This window comes from Desmodus rotundus, chromosome 2 (assembly GCF_022682495.2).
Source record: "Desmodus rotundus isolate HL8 chromosome 2, HLdesRot8A.1, whole genome shotgun sequence".
NCBI lineage: Eukaryota > Metazoa > Chordata > Mammalia > Chiroptera > Phyllostomidae > Desmodus > Desmodus rotundus.
In genome coordinates, this window is record NC_071388.1 from 102,255,571 (window position 1) to 102,273,202 (window position 17,632).

Below are 17,632 nucleotides of genomic sequence, written 5' to 3' on the forward strand. Positions count from 1 at the left end.
CAGGGCCCCGCAGCCTCCCTGCGTTGGTCCCGGACTCCTCTAAAGGAGGGGGCTTCAGGCCAGATGGCCGGCGGCGGGATATTTTGGGGCACACAGGAACCTGGGGGGAGTGGAGGCAGGTGGCTGCGATCTCACCAGAAAGGCAGCCTCCTACTCAGCTGGTCGGCTCTTGGCTGTGTTTTGAAACGCTGCTGCGGATGTAATGATTCTGGGCGGAGGACGTTTAGGAGCCAAATGAGTTTGTGTGAACAAAAGGCTCAGCCCTTGATCTGAACTGTCCAGGGCTCATGGGGAGTTTGGTTTCCTTCCTTGTTCTTGCCCTGAAAGGAGAGGTCCTAAGAAAAACCGTTCACATTGAGAAGTGTTTGGACTTGAGATTTGATGGTCTGATTTTTTAAAAAAATATTTCCCTGAAACAGCCTCTAGTAATGAAAAGTATAAAGTTTACAAGGCATATTACCTCCCCTCCCTGGGAGATAGTCAGCCTTTGTCCTGCTGATCATCCTCTGGGGAGAAAGGCAGGCCTGCAGGACCGACCTGTGACCTAGGGATTGGCTGACCTGAGTCTGGGGTCAAGCTTCCAGAAAGGGAATCACCCCTGATGTGGCCTGGGGCCGAGGAGGGAGGCCGCCTACCCAGGCGGGAGTGAAAGGTGAACCATGAAGTGACCTCAAGCTCTTTGCTTCAGAAGCGATTCTATGGGTTTAAAAATAAACAAATAAACTTGAGACAAAGCCCTAGGGTCGAAGGTCAGACGATTCCCATTCAGTTAACCTTGTGCCTGGGGGTGTCTACATTGTACCCCATTTTCTTTTCCCCTCTCAGCCTCTGGAAAAGAACAAGAAACACCCAGCAGGGGAGCTGGAGAGGAGACTCTTCTGGCAACTCCCTGCAGTGCCTGGAGGTGGAGGTGGGGCAGCCAGGGCAGGGTGCAAGCAGGACTCCCGGTCTCCCCTGTCGTCACCCTAACATTCGCTCACACCCAGAGAGGAAGCCCGGTGGCAGGGCTCCACCTAAGGAGGCCTGCCAGGTTAGCGAAACAATAAAAAGGCAAGGAAAACATCCTGGTTCCGAGGAGGAAGGGGGGAGGAGGGGCAGGAAGAGGGGCCGCTACCAGGGCAGCTGGGCGAGTTCAATAAGATGTGGCCGTGGGCTTCACACCCTCACTCGGCACTGGCAGCTGACTTTTATACGTTCTACGGTTAATTTATTCTAAGACCTGTGTGAAGTAGCCCAGGACTCCAAGGAAATCATAGAAACGTCGTTTGCCTAGTAAGTTTACCATGTCGGAAAATGTTCGCAGTGGAACGGTGTGGCGCAGAGGCCCGAGGCCTGAACTGGAAGCGGGCAGGGAGCGCGGTCACTGCCTCTCACAGAACAGCACTCACTGTGCGCCCGCCAGCACCCTCCAGGCTCAGAGAAGTAACAGCTATTTAAAGAGATCAAATAGACTTTTAAAATTAAGACCAGGGCACCTGATCGTCAATTCATGTATAACGAATATTTTAAAAATCAGTCGTATACCAAAGCCAGTTAAGAAAAAGAAATAAACAGGGGAGGGAAAAAAGGAAGGGGGTGAAAAGAGAATAAAACAAAAGGGAGGAACTTATAGGAGGGAAAAACAAACATAGGGAGGATTAAAAAAAAAAGGACACCCACCAGCATAGGGTAACTATGATGATTTTGATTATAGCAGCCCACACGCGTGTGGCCTGGCCTCTGCAGGAGCGTGCTGAGCACCTCACGTGGACTGTCCCAGGTAAGCCTCACTGCAGCCCTGGGAGGCAGGTGCCATCAGTATCCCGGCTTTTCTGGGGTGTGGTGAGAGGAAGTACATCGCCCACGGGCACAAAGCACACAGTAGGGTAGGACACCAACCCAGGTCTGTCTGACTCCAAAAAAAAAGGCCAATTTTAAAAAATAGAGAGAGAGCAATGGATAACAAAGGAGAGAGCAAAACGAGGACTGAGAGCTTTGAAGAAACGGCAAAATCTTTAGACAGGAAAGCCAGAAAGGACAATGCCACCCTAAGACACCTGGGCCCACCCCGCAGTCTCCTGAAGCAAATGGAGAATTCCTTCTGGACAGCCTACGGAGCTCACTGTGCAAATGGAATTAAGTGTCCTGACAGGATTCAGAAGGAAGGAAGAGAAATGGAGGGAGGAAGGGAAAAAAGGACGGAGAGTCGATGGTGATATGTGTGCGTAAGAAAAGGCAAGACAGAGGTAGTTCAGGTTTTGGATGCCACCACTTCCAAAAAGTCTTTCCCCGAGAGAAGTCTCGCTCTCGGCTATTGGTTCATCTTGTTATACAATTATAACTTATTTGGTTACGTTCCCATGTCCCTTTGAAAGACTTCGGCTCATGGGTGGTGCTCAGTAAAGGTTCACGGAACTGAGCTGGAGGTGGAAGGCCAAGGGCAGAACTGTGAAGAACAGCCCAGTTGGTGGGAGGGAGAAGAGAAGGGAAGAGTTCATCACGGCAACCAGCGGCAGCTGAGAGGACATGGAGATGGACCGAAAAAGACCACTGAGACTGCCTAGAATGTTCTCCCTCTCTCCACCTCCTTTCCAACCTTCTACCCCCTCCCCGCCCCCGCATCTACTTTCTTCGGGAAGCCCCATCTCACCCAGCACGGTAATGACACCTACGTGTTCTGGAAGCATCAATGACAGACATACGCACCGCACACGCAGGTCTCCTGAGCTCGTCCCTGTGGATTTCACCCCGCAAAACACTGGCAAGTGGACAGAACTGGGATTGTCCTCTCCATTTTACAGGCATGGAAACAGGCTCAGAGGTGAGTGCCTTGCCCAAGGTCACAGTCGCTTCGCAGTATTATGACTCAGATTATTTGCTACATCCACACTTAAAAGTGCTTTTGTAGTCTTCCTCAAAAGCCTTGTTAAGGAAGCAAGATAGATATTATCATCCCCATTTTTAACACAAGGAAAGTAAGACCCAAAGACATTAGGTAGCTGCCCAATGACACTGAGCTGGAAAGTGAAGGGGTTAAGACCAACAGTCCTCTGACCCCAACAGAGCTCTTGAGTCGCCACTGGCATCTCCCTTCCCTACCTCTTCCGGCGGCCATGGGCTGCAGCACTCCATTACCACCAAGAGCGACTGTACCACAAACACTGCCTAACAAGCCACAGGGATTCATCTCTCCAAGGGCCGTGGTCCTCTCCAAAGAGGTCCGTTAAGACATACTTATTCCAACAATGCTGTGATTGCTCAAGGTGTTTTCTAAAATTCTCCAATTTTCAATAGAGTCTGCAGAATATTCTCTTGAGTTTTCTAAATTTTCATCCCTTGATAATGGATTGGGATTATTTCGGAAACAGACAAAAATTCAAAGCCCCATCTAGTGACTGCTGCAGGAGATGGAGGTGTCTGACGTCATGTCGGACCCAGAAGGTTTCACTGCGAAGAAACGCTGGGGAGTGGCTTGTGGCCCCCACGGGCTCTGAAGGTGGCCCCCCACTCCTTCGACGCTTCTGGGGCGCGTGCCAGTAACCTCCAAAGGTTCTGAGCAGAAGGGGAACACTCATTGGCTGCAAAGGTCCCAGTATGATTGGTTTTCTTGAATTGTATGCAGAAGTATTTATTTATTTATTTATTATAGTTCTTTCCATTACCATTTATCCCCCCCATACCCTCTTCCACTCCCACCCACCCGTTCCCCCTCAATCAGCCCACTGTTGTCCGTGTCCATGAGTTTTTTTCTTTTTTTTTGCTCGGTCCTCCACCCCCCAACCCTCCCCAGAGCTGTCACCCTGCTCTCTATGAGTCCGTCTCTATTTTGCTTGTTAGTTCAGTTTGTTCATTAGATTCCATATATGATAAAATCATTTGGTATTTGTCTTTCTCTGACTGGCTTATTTCACTTAGCATAACGTGCTCCAGGTCCCTGATTGATTTTCAAAGGCCTATTATTTTGTAGCAAACTCTTCACATACTGGGGGGGGGGGGTTAATCCTAATTGCTTCATGTGTATTACACTGGTCTCCTTGATGACTACAAGTGGAGGGTTGTGGCACTTATTTTCTCTCACTTCAAATCTTTGCTCTTTCCTCTCTGCACTTGAAGCTAAGGGTGAGCAGAAAGTTCTAGGAATACCAAGGGGTGAGGTTGGCAGGGGTCCAGGGTGAGGAAGAACCAGGTAACAGAGGTCCTTGGAAGGTAGACTTGAGCCCTTTGCATTCAGAGCTTGTCGCCTGCCCAGGAAGCCTGGAAATGAAGCAGGTGCTGCCATCCATACGATGTCCGCATAAAGAGGCACTGGTTTCAGGAGTATCAGCATTGCCAGCATTTGCAGAGCTCCCCTGTCCAGGCACTGTGCACTCTGCTTCCCAGGGGTTACGTGACACCCACACCCCCCGACTAGGGCCTGTTAATAGCCCACCTGACAGATGAGAAACTGATGGCACAGAGAGGCTGAGGAACCTACCAAGGTCCCACAGCTGGCAAGTAGCACTGCTGGGGTTGGAACTGACGCAGCTGGCTCCCCGGGTCTGTGACTGCAAAGCCAGCAGGGCTCTCATCCACACCCTGGCAAAAGAGGATTCCAGAAAAAGGTTCACCACATAGCCTCACCCCAGAGGCTACAGGAGTGAAACTGATCCCCAAGTTGAAGCTGCTGCTGTCTCCTCATGCCACCCAGGGATGCAAAAAGGAGTGGTCTTCAGTACTGGCCTAACATACGATGATCACTAGCCACGACCCTGTGCAAAGAACAACATCCCCCTCGATTACAAGCAGGCACCTCTCCCTGATATTCTTGCTATTCCTTCCTCCAATGCGACTGCTTCAGTTCAGATTGGCCCGGGATGGCGCAGCACCAGCTGGTGAGCTTGACTTTGGCCTCTGGCCTCTTACCACTCATCTTCCTCCTTGGTCTTCATTTCCCAACTCAGCAAAGACCCTGAGCAGAAACTTGCCTCCAGGGCCCAACCCTTCTTCAGCACAGGGAGGTGGGAATCACTGTTATTCAGGGTCCACCAGTGAGGTCAGAGGCTCCCCTCATGCCCCCAAACCCCAGGAACCGGGGACACAGAGCATGCCTGCCATACCACTGGAGCTGTGAGCTTTCCTCTAACATTCTTACCATGGCAGGGAAGCCACAATAGATTCCATGAAGCACAAGTACCCAAGCACCAAAATATTAAAGCAAAAAAAAAAAAAAGCATCCATTTTTAACAGCCTCTAGACTTGGCAGGTGGTCTTGCCCACCCTTACCACAGGAGTCCCTGATCCCTGGTGGGGAGGGCATTGCTTGCAGCACCACCTGCGCGGCTGGAGGCCACAGGTTGGACAGATGCTCCCTGTGCTGAGGCCTGTGCTAGGCACCAGGGAGCAGACAGATAGAACCTGGTCCTTCCCCTGAAGGAGCAGGAGGTCTTCCAGGCTCTCAGGTGCACACACAGATTCTACATGATGCCCTTCCCTCATCGCTCACACAGGCCCCCCCACCGCCCAGACCCTGAGCTCGGAAGCCAGGTGCTGAGTCTCGCCCACTCCACGCCAGCATCAGGGCAGGCGGGAGGTTCACAGGCTAAAGATGGGCCCTCCCTCCTGGAGCTTTTCATGTGGGATGGACCAACCCCTCAATTCATAATAGAGAAATGGAGGCCCAGAAGTGGATGTGATTTCCTCAAAGTCGCACTGGTGAAGGGGCAGAACCAGAACTTGATCTTCTGGACCAGCTTTCACCTCTAGTCACTCCAGGTTGCTGGCGCCCCCTTGCACCCTCAACTAGAGCTCTTAACTGTCACAACAATGGTTCTGAAATCATTTCACTGTCTCCAGCACCGTCCCAGGACGGCCTATGCCTGTGAGCTGCAGCCACTTGTCACTCAGACAGAAGTGTCTGGGTTTAGCAAATAACCTCCCAAACTAAGGTGACCTTGCATTTTGTATTGTGCCCTGAACACAGAGACCAAAAGTTTCTGAGCACAAAGTGAAATTTACTGAACTCTGGCTGGAAATCAACCAGAGAGGAGGAGGCTAAAAATGTTCTTATAGACCCAAAACAAAAGTCTAACTTTGCCCAGTACTCCGCAACTTAAAGGATCAATTACCTCCAATGCAATGGTTCTAAACTGGAAAGACACAGATCCCTGCGGCTTTCTCTCGCCCCACTCCAAATCTTGCATTGCAGTTCCTTCTAAACAGTTTGCCTTCTGCCTGGCCACTCGCCAAGCACCTCACCGGGCTGCCTCCCTGCCCAGAAGCAGCCACCTCAACACACCCGTGGCGACAGGCTGCCAGGCTCCCCGGAGACACCACCTGCCATCAGCAGGGTCCACCCGCTCCCCACTCCCCACCCACTGACACAAACTTCCTTCTACTTGCCTCAGACCAGAAGGTAAGATGGAACCGAGAAGCTTCTGGAAATGAGGTTAGCAGAGCGATGCTATGATTGCCCAACCCCCGCCCCCCCAACACACACATACCACTGTCAAAAGATACCTGGGTGAAAAGGTGCTTCGTTTAATCAAAATGCCCAGTGGCAAACAGGCTGTGGCGAGATCTATAACATCATACTGTGCGGGTGAAAGTAGAAGTTGGTATAACTCTGGGGGACCATTTGGTAGTATTGTCAGCATCTTAAAGTTTTCCACTTCCAGGAGTTGACACTAAGCCAACAATCAGGCACAAATACAAAAGCTGATGCGAAAAGATATTGATTACAGCATTATTTATGATGGTGAAAAACTGGAAACGATATATATCCAATAAAGAAATAGCTAAACAACAAAGTTATGGTAGAATGGAACAGTGTTCATTCTGGATATTTATATGGACACACATAAAGATGTAGATGGCCCGGCACCAGTGACGCCCCTGTTGCATCACAAAACCATAAGCATGTGATTCTGTAACATAACAACATCACACTCAAGCACATGACATTTGAGGTGAAATACTCAAATGAAAACTCTAAATTATTACACCCATGTTATCACCCTACCAACCACACTCACGCAGGTCTTACTTCTGCCGACCCTGGATATGAAATTTTATATTCCATGTAAATGAGAAACAAAAGGAATTGCCAATGTTTTAATACGCTTCCAGTAGTTGGAATATAGGTGATATTTTATTTGTTGTTTTTCTCTTTAACTTCCAAATTGTATGATACACACATAAAATGTTTATAATTTTTAAAAAAGTTATAATTTTTAAAAAGAAAAGATGACCATACAGCTTGGAAATACCAAAATGCGAGCACTTTGTCCTGAGCCTAACCCGTCGTCTCATGGCCCCACTGTTGACTGATGGAAGCTAGGCTTCCCCGGGCTGCGGGTCCCTGGTCGGGCGGGGCCACAAGCGTCAGGGAGGAGGGGCCCCTGCCTGGAGAGAGAAGCACCCTCACCTCTGACAGCTCCTGGACCAACAGGGAAGCAGGAACACAGCAACGAAAAGGCAAACACTCCAGACATGTACAGAGAGCCAAGCCTTTGGCTGCAGAGACCGGGTGTCCCGGACCACACCCCACACCCCACACCCCAGCAGGGATCCGGGGGCCTCTGCTCCAGTGGCTGCCCCCGCCCTCTCCCTCATCCAGACAGGATGACTGTCCGGCCGCTGTCCTGCCGCTTTGGGGGGAAAGCATGAGGAAGGTATCGACTAGCCTGTCGCTGTTTTTATTTTTATTTTTTTTAAGATTTTATTTATTTTAGAGATGGGGGAAGGCAAGGGGAAAGAGAGGGAGAGAACATCAATGTGCAAGGAACACATCTCACTCACCCCCACCTGGGGACCTGGCCTACAACCCAGGCCTGTGCCCTGACCAGGAATCAAACCAGCGACCCTTCACTTTGCAAGATAACACCCGACCCACTGAGCCACATCAGTCAGGGCCCACCCCACGTTTTGATGATGACTGAGAAGAACAGCTCAATCAGAAAGATTACTGCCCATATGCATTCCTCTTTCCACCTCCCATTTTTACATCTGGACCAATTTCCTTTTTAGCGATCATTTATTCAACAACTACCCATGAGTGCTTACCACGGGTCAGGCACTGAACTAGCCCTGGCTTCCCACCTTGGCTTCCTCTGGGCTTCCCACGGTCTACTCTCCACATCACTCCTCTACTAAAACCCCTCCATGGGGCCCAGAAGAAAATCCAGCCTCCTTACTGCAGGTCTCATGGCAACTACGTGATCCGGCCACCGTGGCCTTCCTTCTCTCCAGTCCTGAAACACCCAAGCTTGTTCTGGCCTTAGGGCGTGTGCGCTGGCCAGAAGGCTGGTTCCACTACAGGTAGCGGGACACGATGTGCCTAGTCTCCAGGACAGGAAAAAGTTCGTCTGGTGCAGTTAGAAGAGGGGAGTGGAGCAAGACGGGACTGGAAGGTTGGCAGGGTCAGATCCTGCGGACCTTGCATTCCATCAGGGAACCGTCTGGATTTTATTCTAAGTACAATGCAAAGTCCTTGGAGGGTTTTCAGCCTGAGAGTGAGGTGACCCGAATTACATTTTAAGAAGATCACTTGGGCTTCTGTGAGCATGGATTAGAGGGAGAGCAGAAGTGCACACGGGGAAAACAGAAAAGAGAGGTGCAAACAAAGGCAGATTTGTAATATCCTCTAGAAACAGAACCTACTGGAGCAAAAAAAAAAAAAAAAAAAGATGCAGAGGCCGAGGAAAGGAAGGGAATGGAGGATAGCTTCTAGGATTCTTGCTTAAGTAACTAAGTGAACGGAGTTGCCAGTTTCTGACACGGGAAGTGTGGGAAGTTGACCACAGGTACAGGTGGTGGGCATCGAGGGTTCTGGTTCTCTGTCACTTGCCTCTTCCTAAACTCTTAAAGGCTCCCCTAAATCTCAGAATCAGATCCAGTGGCCTGTCCTCAGGCCTCATACTCCCCCATCTCTCTTTTCCTTTTAACTTGGACAGTGCCCGATATCCAGGATGAGAAGACAAGTCCAGACAGATACACATTAACCTCCACACACCGCAGACCGTCACACCCCAGGCATGAAGTGCACTACATTCAAACCATCTGCCAGTCCACAGACAGGTCCAAACTGCCCGGCCCTCACTGCTCCTTCAGGCCACTCCCTCCCCCACCGTCCACACTGGATGGTCTCCACCCAGTCAGAGAGGCTTCCTCTTCTCCTGTGGCTTCAACCCCTCCAGGCTGACCCTGGCTCCAACTTCTCCCCAGTTCAGTTTCACATTCTGAACTGTGCACAGAATACTTCCACGGAGACATGCTGCAACCCTGACGGTGAACACACTGGGAACTCACCCAGCTGTTTTGATGGCAAACCAGCGTCTCTCCACTCTCCCATTGTCCCCACAGCCAGGCCGTCACCAGGTCCCCCAGCCTTACCCTTCCAAATGGCCCCTGTATTGCTCCTCTTCAGTGTCCACTACCCCCATTCTAGCCCATGCTCTGTTTTCCGTCTTTTCCTCCCAATGTATAGACACAGTGCCTGCCAGCATTACATGTTTCTGAAATAACTACTGGCTGTAGTAAGGGCGGATCTGTCCGTGGTTCGTCCAGGCACAAATGAACAATGAACAAGCAAATGACACTGCTCCTTCCTCAAAAGCTATCAGGGGCTCCTCCATGTAATGCAATAAAATAAACGCTTTAAACAGGCCTTTAAAGCCCTCTGCCATCTGCCCTATTCCTCCCTTCCACTCTTATCTTCAACGACTCCAGTTACTTCGGGGCCTAATTAGTCTCCCCAGGTCCTCTCCCCACGCCAACCCCACCTTCCTGGCTGTTGACCGCCTCCATTTGAAAAGTTTTGAACTTTTTAATATTTGGGATTTTGCTGGTGCCAATGCCCTCCTCACCTCTCTGTCTATCCATACCCCTGTCAACTCCTTCCTTCTCCCTGAAGTCCCCTGGACCACCTGCCTCCAGCCGCCTCTCCACCTCTGCACGCTGCCGCCATCCACCCACACCGTTCCTTAGTTCAGTGTGATCTTCTCACGATATTCACTTATGAATCACTAATGCATTGTTTCACTTTTTGTAAGTTTGATGTCTGCCTCCCAAAGACTGCATGTTCCCTGGGAGCACTGTGCTGCAGCCTCCATACCACCTGGCACAGCCTCCGCGAACAGAGAAGATGCTCTATAAGGATTTCCTGACTTACAAACCAGTCAAGTGTGACACAACTGTGACATCTGCCACCATCCGGCAAAAGAAGAGGAAAAAACACAGGACAGACACATCTTCATTTTTGCCTATGTAAGATGAACAGTGAGGGTAAAAAGAGGGCATAGATGCTAAAAAGAAAACAATTTTACAGGCTCTGAATGGGAACAGCATTTAACCTCTCCTCATACTAAATAGGGATGCATAAGAACTGCCTCATAATATCAGCCATGCTCCCAGGAGAGAGCCCACTAAAAATGTCATCAATTCATTTTAGTTTGGTTGATAATTAATGTAGCTACCTATGGCATCAATAACCTATGGATTGGCACATAGTAGGGCATAATTCACAATGTCTATTTAAAATACCACTATGTATATATGTGTGTATATATGTGTGTGTGTATGTATATATATGTATATATACATGCACACACACACACAGCGCCTTATCTTCAACAATTTCCAAAAAAAATTTGATTTGATCTCTACTCTGCAGTAGTCCCCATTACCACTGTCATCTCCTCATCCCACCTCTCACCCAGTCTTATTCCTTCCTCTCTAAAAAGGGGCAAGAGCTCAAAGAAAAAAGAAGAATGCCATGCTGGAGAGGATCGTAGCGATCTAGAACAATTCTCACCCTGTTCCACTGATGGGGAAACTGAAGCTGCATGATACTGTGAAAAACGCAAATCGACTGTCAAATCAATTTAAATTCTGCCTCCTCCATTTACTGCGTGATCTAACCTCACCAGGCTTCAGTTTTTATGACTGTAAAAGAAGAAATAATACCTCTCAGAGGATTGTTTTGAGGGTCAACTGGGACGAGGAACAGGAAAGCTCCCACCCCAGGGACGTGCTCAAAGGCTGGAAGTCCAAAGAGGGACCAACAGTAATCTCCCTCCCTGTCGCCTCCCTAGGGTTCTTCAAAGGGAGAGACACTTATCACAGCTGAAACCAGCCATTTACACAAAAGGGGCCTGGGGGCAGAGGGAAACCACTGAAGAAGGCAGTAAGTGGCTCCTGAAAACTCTGCCTGCCATCTGTTCTCTGCTTTCTTTCTGAGCGACTCGGAGACAAGTCAAGTCCAAGAACACTGTTTTCAGCCAGCTGGGCAGAGCCGCTGGAAGGCGAAGGGGATCACTGGGAGGGCAGAGGCTCCTTCCCCAGCTCTCCAGGACTCCAGGACGGGGAATGCAATCACTGCCCCGCTGGGCATCCAACACCTTTCATTCTCCCTCTGCCCACACCATTCAGCTCTTGGGTAGAAAAGAGCAGTTCAGCATTTGCGCACATGCCGAGGGAAGAGTTTTTTGCAAGGTTAAAAGGATGTAGCTTTTAAACACACAAGGCACGGAGAGTCCCTTTCCCCACCCCTCCTTCTCCTGGGGATATCCTCTATCAAAGCAAGCAGGCTTCTCAGGAATCCCCATGTCCCCCACCTCCCCCAGCCTGGCTAGAACACAGGTGCCAAACTCCTAGACCAAAGCCCCCTCCCCTCCCTGCAGAGGTGCCTCTTGACCAGCCTGGGTTTTCACTGCCCTGTGTATCGGTCTGCCCAGCATCTAGAGCTAAATGATGAAGTTGGCCCACTAAGTTACAGCAGTTCAGGCGACAGCTATGTAACATAACAGCCCAGAAGGGGCTGGGCTCACAGCGCTTCCTTTACTCTAGGGAGCTGCATTTTTCTAAGATTATTATTCCTTGGGCTGGCTGCTCATCTACTCAGCGTCATTTCCCCTTTGGGTGGGAAAGCTCTTTCCCTCTCCATTGATTTTCATTATGACTTACGCTTTTTTCCCTTCTCATCTGCAGATCTCACAATTAAAGCATGGCCTCTACATTGCAAAAATCAGGCATGTAAAAATTAGATTAGAACTGTGTCTTGGAAGCCCTGAATTGTTTAAGACAACAACTACAAAAAACCAAAATGCCAAGAAAAAGAAAATCTCTAGGATTTGTCATCCTCTCTATCTCCACTGGCTGAATCATCAGCAACACCCTCAGCTACACGGCCAGCAGCTGACAGGTGGACGCAAAAGTTGAACAGTGGCTGTGGGGTGTGGTGGGGGGCTGCTGTCCTGGGACTTGCAGTCTAACATAGGCCAACGACCCACAGACCGAAGCAAGTGTGGTTACTTAACAGTGAGAACCTTGAATTCTGTCAAGAGGAGGAAAAGGTCTAGAAATGGTCCCAGGGAAGAAAAGGCATCGCTGGTCCCTGCTGGCGACGCCCATGTATTTGGAAGCCCAAACCACGGGGGCCAGGCACTGACCTCGAGCATCCTTGCTGCAGGCAGTTTCCTCAACAATCAAATGAAACCCATTATTTGTAAGACTCGGGCTCATTACCAGCAGGAGGGAGCACCTCCCCAAGCACGAAACCGCTGGTTCACGGCGTGGACGGCCATCTGTCGGGTGCTGAGAGGGCAGATATACACAAGGGACGCAATGTGGACCGGAGCGCCTCTGCAGGCCCGTTCCGCCCGGTGACCTGGCTGCCTTGGGAGATAACTGCAATATTGTACCTTGTGATACACGGTGGCCTATCAAAAAGGGTCCAAAAAAAAAATCCTTGGAGATTATTAGGAAACTCAGACCCTCCTCGTCTCTGAAATTGGACAATGCTGGCTCTCGTGTTTTTTCTTCCCCCCCTGAAGTGACACTGTTTGAACCACCACCAGAAAACAAGCACAGGTCATGCCTGAACCCGCAGTCGTGTGAGTAGCTTCTAGCAGTTTTCAGTACGTAATCAATTTCCTCTCTTCTAACCTCAGGTTTCTAACACCCGACTTGAGATCCAGCCTCAGATCTCCTGCAGAGCAGCAGGTGCTCCTCGGGCAGTCTTTATGGGGGCACCAGGAGAGACCCTCTTCCGTAAGGGAAGTTTTAGACTACTTCACCCCTGCCTGCCTGCTCTCCAGGACTCTCACGTGCATTCCTCCAGATCTCAAGCACCTGAAATCTCCATCACTCGCATCTCACAGCAGGAATCAGACTGAGAGGGTTGTAAAACCAAGACTAGCAGTGTTTGCCAAACCTGTGAAGCGTGGGACACCTGGGGAGCAGGAGGAGTCCCTGACTAGTGAAGATCAGCCCTGCTGAGCCCAACTCTTACTGCTGAGTCCCCTAAGCCAGTTTTCCTCCACTGCCCCTCTCCTCGAAACACCCAGCTCTCTGACACCTAGCCTTCTGTGACATGTAGGGATTCCCAGCCACAGAAGGGGGGAGACTCTTGTGCCAGCTTCATCCAGCCAGAGCCTGCACCCCGACCCCACCGTGAAAGGCATCATCGCTCCCTCCTTCCCATCCCCTAAGATTGGGGCCTAAGCTAAGAAAGCCTGATCACCAACCAGAGAAAGCTGCCTTCAGTTCCTGGGTGTCTCCTCTGACATGGCCTCAGTCCCTTGTACTCCGCTTTTCACTTAGAAAACTCACAAAACACAACAGTGTTCCTCAGTTACTTTTCTAGTGCAAGAAAGCCAGGAAGTGTTCTCTTTCATGTTCTTAATTCCTTCCCGGGGAACTTAAAACAATGTGCTGTAAGTCATCTGAAGTCAGAGTCACTGTGGGTGTGTCTGCAGCAGGTCTTCTGAAGCTTCTTTCTCCTTTCCCTTCCATTACTGTTCTTCTGTTCTCAATCTTGTACCAGTGATTTGGAAACAGGGTATTTCAGAGACAGGGTATTTTGCAATGATGGAAGTACTATTTGAATATGGAGTTAAGTGTTTACTGGGGGAACTGGGTTTTTTTAAACTTTTAAAATTTAATTGGAGGATGCATCCCTAGGCTCAACAAAGCAAGTTAATTCCGATACCACAGAGGGTGTGTGATAGGACCAACTTACATGAAGTGTCAACTAGGAAGATGAACTCTCAACCTCCACCTAAATTCCAAACCTCCAGGACAGCCCTGAGAGAGCGCGGGCCCCGTGTCTCTCACAGGGAGGCACCGCCACCCTGCTGACTTGTTCAGAGCACTTTCCATTATTTTACTTTCGTTTCGTCACATCATCACTAGGAGGCCGGAGGAACAGGGATCACTGCCTCCATTTCACAGATGGAGAAATAGATCTAAGAGCTGCCATTCCCAAGATCACAACGGTATCACAGTTGAAATTTCACTCAGACTTTAGCATTTCTTCCAGACCTAAAGAAGGAACTGGGAGAAAAGGACAGGAGGAGAGCCGGCAAGTCCTCTGAGCAGTTCAGGCAGTGGCTGCGCATATAAGGAAAGGGGAGGAAAAGGCTCAGGGACAGTCCTGTGTCATGTCAGCTTTGGCCTTGCAGGTTCGACCTTGCAATCCCTCGGCCCAACCCCCCAGTACCTCTGCTTCCACAGTGAACCAGTAGAGTGTTTTGTTTCCAACTACATCCTTTGTCCTTTACAATATCCCAAGGGCTAGAATTCTTTCAAAATCAGTTATTTATATCTGAAAGTCAGGCTCTGTACCTGGAGAGGACACTTCTTTATCTATAGGAAAAGAATGGAATTGGAGACTGGGCAGGCCGGACGTCATCACTCTGAGAGCTGGAAGGATGCTTTGGAAGCTTTGGGATTTTTCCTTTTCTGTCTTTCTTTCTTTCTTTCTTTTTAAAGAGGGGTTTGTACATAGGATTGGGAGGGGAGATCCTAGGTACATCATGGGAGATAAGTTTCTCCCAAGGGGGAAAACAGGATGGTCACACCCCCAGTCCAGCCACCAGCGAAATCGTCTAGGAAGTCCACACTGCCCGCTCGCTGCCCGCCCTCCCAGCCCACCCTCAGGATCCCACCTACGCTCGGGTCAGCGGAGCCCCCATCCGGGTCGAGCAGCGTTGACGGGCCTAAGGTGGGGGATTCGGCCCCAGGGCGCGTCCACACCCCAAGCCCGAGGGTCGCTCGGCTCCGGGTCCCCGGCTCTCACTCACCAGCGCTCCCGCCTCGGGGCACCGGGCCCCAGGGTCCCGGCCCCGTAGCGGCGTCCGGCGCAGGGGCAGTCTGGCTGGTGCCGGGGGGCGCGGGCCCGCGGCGCTCCCGGGGCCGTGTGGGTGGCGGCGACTGCAGCTCGCGCTCCGGGCCGCGCTGGGACGACCGCGCCAGCCTCGCGCCCGCGAGAGGCACCCCGCTGGGCGCGCCGCGGGCCGAGGCGGGCGGCCGGTCCCGCGTCCCGGGGGCGGCGGGCGGCAGCAGCAGCAGCAACAGCGGCGGCAGCAGCAGCGGGAGCGGCGGCAGCCACCGCGAGGCGCGCGGCGAGGCCATGGTGGCGGCGTCCGCCCGCGCTCACATGCCCGGCGCGCAGGGAGGGCGCGGGGCGGGCGCGGGTGCGAGGGAAGCCGCGGCGGGTGCCGCCTAGGGCCGGGGAAGTCCGCGAAGTGAGGCTGCGAGCGCAGTCCCCGCCTCAAAAGTTGTGGGGAGCCGCGGGGGGGCGGCCGGGGGCCCGGCGGGCGCGGCGGAGGCGGCCGGGCGCCGCTACATGCTAATTAGCCGGGGCGGGTCGCGGGGCGGGCGGCTCCTCCACTGGTTGACATCACCCGCCCAGCGCGGCTGGCCCGGGGGCGGGGAGAGGGCAGGAAGGGGGCGGGGGCCGACCACCGAGGGGCGGCCGGCCTGGGACCGCGGGGTGACAGCCACTGAGCCGTCAACTTGGTCTCTTTACACACACACAAACACACACACACACACACCCATTAGTATTGCTTTGCCATTTGGAGAAAAATTAGAAAAACCGAGTCTTCCGAATCAGGAACCAGAATTTCCCAACTCCTTAAATGCACAATGAATCGGTGAAAAGCAGGTGTTGGGTGATTTAATTGGCACCAACTAGATTTTACAAAGTGGCTCGATATGGGAGAGAAGTGAAGCCTGTGCCCTTGCTCCCCACCCTGCGTGGTCATTGCCCCTTACTAATTTGAAGTGAACTCCCCCTCCCCCGCCCGAGAACTCCAGGCCCCAGGGCTGGTGCTGGGCTCGCTGTTGCCAAGCCTAACACCTCATCCTGTGGCCAATGCGGGAGTCATCCTTCACCGCTCCCTCTCAAGCCTGGATTTCATCCCCATTGACCACTGCCTTTGGCTCACACCAGCGTTCTGCAGAAATGTCCCCACCAGGAGAGCCAAACAGGCTGCAGAGAAAAGAAAGCTGTGAATTCAGGACCTGCTAGGGCGAACTCAATCGTAAAAAGGCTGCAGATGGCAAATTCAACAAAAGGTCACACAGAGATCACTGAATTTTAAGTGGAAACCTTCAGGGGAGAGATTCAAAGATTCAATGTAAACAGATTTTCCTGGTAAATAAAGTCCCATATGTATCCATATTCCCTCCCTTCCCAGTAAATAAATGATTTAAAAAGTCTAAATTTTAGGGCTGCAAGCCTCTTCACGTCTAGGTGAAGAAAGAAGGGCTCAAAATGGAAAATAACTTGCTCAAGATTCTGAAGCTGGACCCAGAGAATAAGGAATGTATCTGAATGACCAAGTGGCATCATTAATTCTGGTCCCATTATTGCGAATTTGGAATAATGTAGACAATGTCTCAACTGAAATGAAACCTGGAGCTCCTTGGGGATCTCATCGGTTCTGTTGGAGGCCCCTGTCTGAGCACCAGATGCTAAGAAACTCTTTTGGACTTCCCTTTCAGGCCTGCCTCTCTGCCCCATTTCTCCGCTCCCTCTGTTGACATCCAGAGCTCCATAGCCCTCCTCCAGGGGGATAAGCGGATCATGGTGTCCAGGGCAGCTGCCGACAGACCTAGGCCCCCTTTCTGGTGAATCAGTCCAAGTGAGTCACTGGGCAGAAAACATAAGGATGCTCTGTATAAACAAGCTGGCCTTAAATAGGGGAGTGAGGAGTAACAATTTGTTTTTATTTTGTTCTGTTTCAAAAGAACCACAAAACCCCAACTTTCCAGAGCTCTCACATGGAATTTCCAGGTCTTTCCAAGAAAGTACCATACAATGATCTCCATGTAAGTGACTTGGTTTGATGGCCCCAGCTCAACTTCTTGGGATCCTGCTCTCGTATTAATAGGCAGGACTGCCCAGCTGCCCAGACACAGCCCTACAAGCCCTGACAAACACAAGACACTGTGTTAGAGGTTCTGGTCACTGCCGCTCCCTTCCTTCCTCAGAAAATATTTCACATAGCACGAATTACCGTCCCAGGCAACCAGCAATGTCCAAGAGTTTAATGGCTCTTACAGGCTTCTCAGGCGGGATTCAGAGATCCCACTGGAGACTCTGCCTTCATTACCAAGGCCCAGGAAACAAATGTGCACCTGCCACATGTCCCTTCCCTGTAGGCACCACAGAGTTCTCTCTCTCTAATCTTCTCTCTAACTTCTAAGAGAAATGATCAAGTTCAGGTCAGCTGAGTAGGACCTCACCTGTGGATGAGGAGGGGGAGACCCAGGAAAACCTGGAAAGATGGGTCACAGTGAAGATGAGCCCCTGCACTTCTTTATCTTCTCCTAGGACAGAGCAAGAGGAAAGAGCAAGAGCAAGCTGGAGGCAGATAGAACCTTAGAA

At 51.1% G+C, this 17,632-nt stretch overlaps 1 protein-coding gene across 4 annotated transcripts in view; it reads right to left on the reverse strand.

The window, feature by feature from the left end:
* HEG1 (heart development protein with EGF like domains 1) overlaps nucleotides 1-15,507 on the reverse strand; it is an 88,795-nt gene extending 73,288 nt beyond the window's left edge. Inside the window, exon 1 of one of the 4 annotated variants that reach the window (XM_024577884.4) lies at nucleotides 15,039-15,504. In XM_024577884.4, the coding sequence (XP_024433652.2) occupies nucleotides 15,039-15,369 (331 nt within the window). In that variant the 5' untranslated portion in view covers nucleotides 15,370-15,504. Of the gene's footprint in view, nucleotides 1-15,038 lie in introns of all 4 variants that reach the window. The other 3 variants (XM_045185772.3, XM_045185773.3, XM_045185774.3) reach the window with 3 other exon arrangements.
* Nucleotides 15,508-17,632: the final 2,125 nt, after the last annotated feature.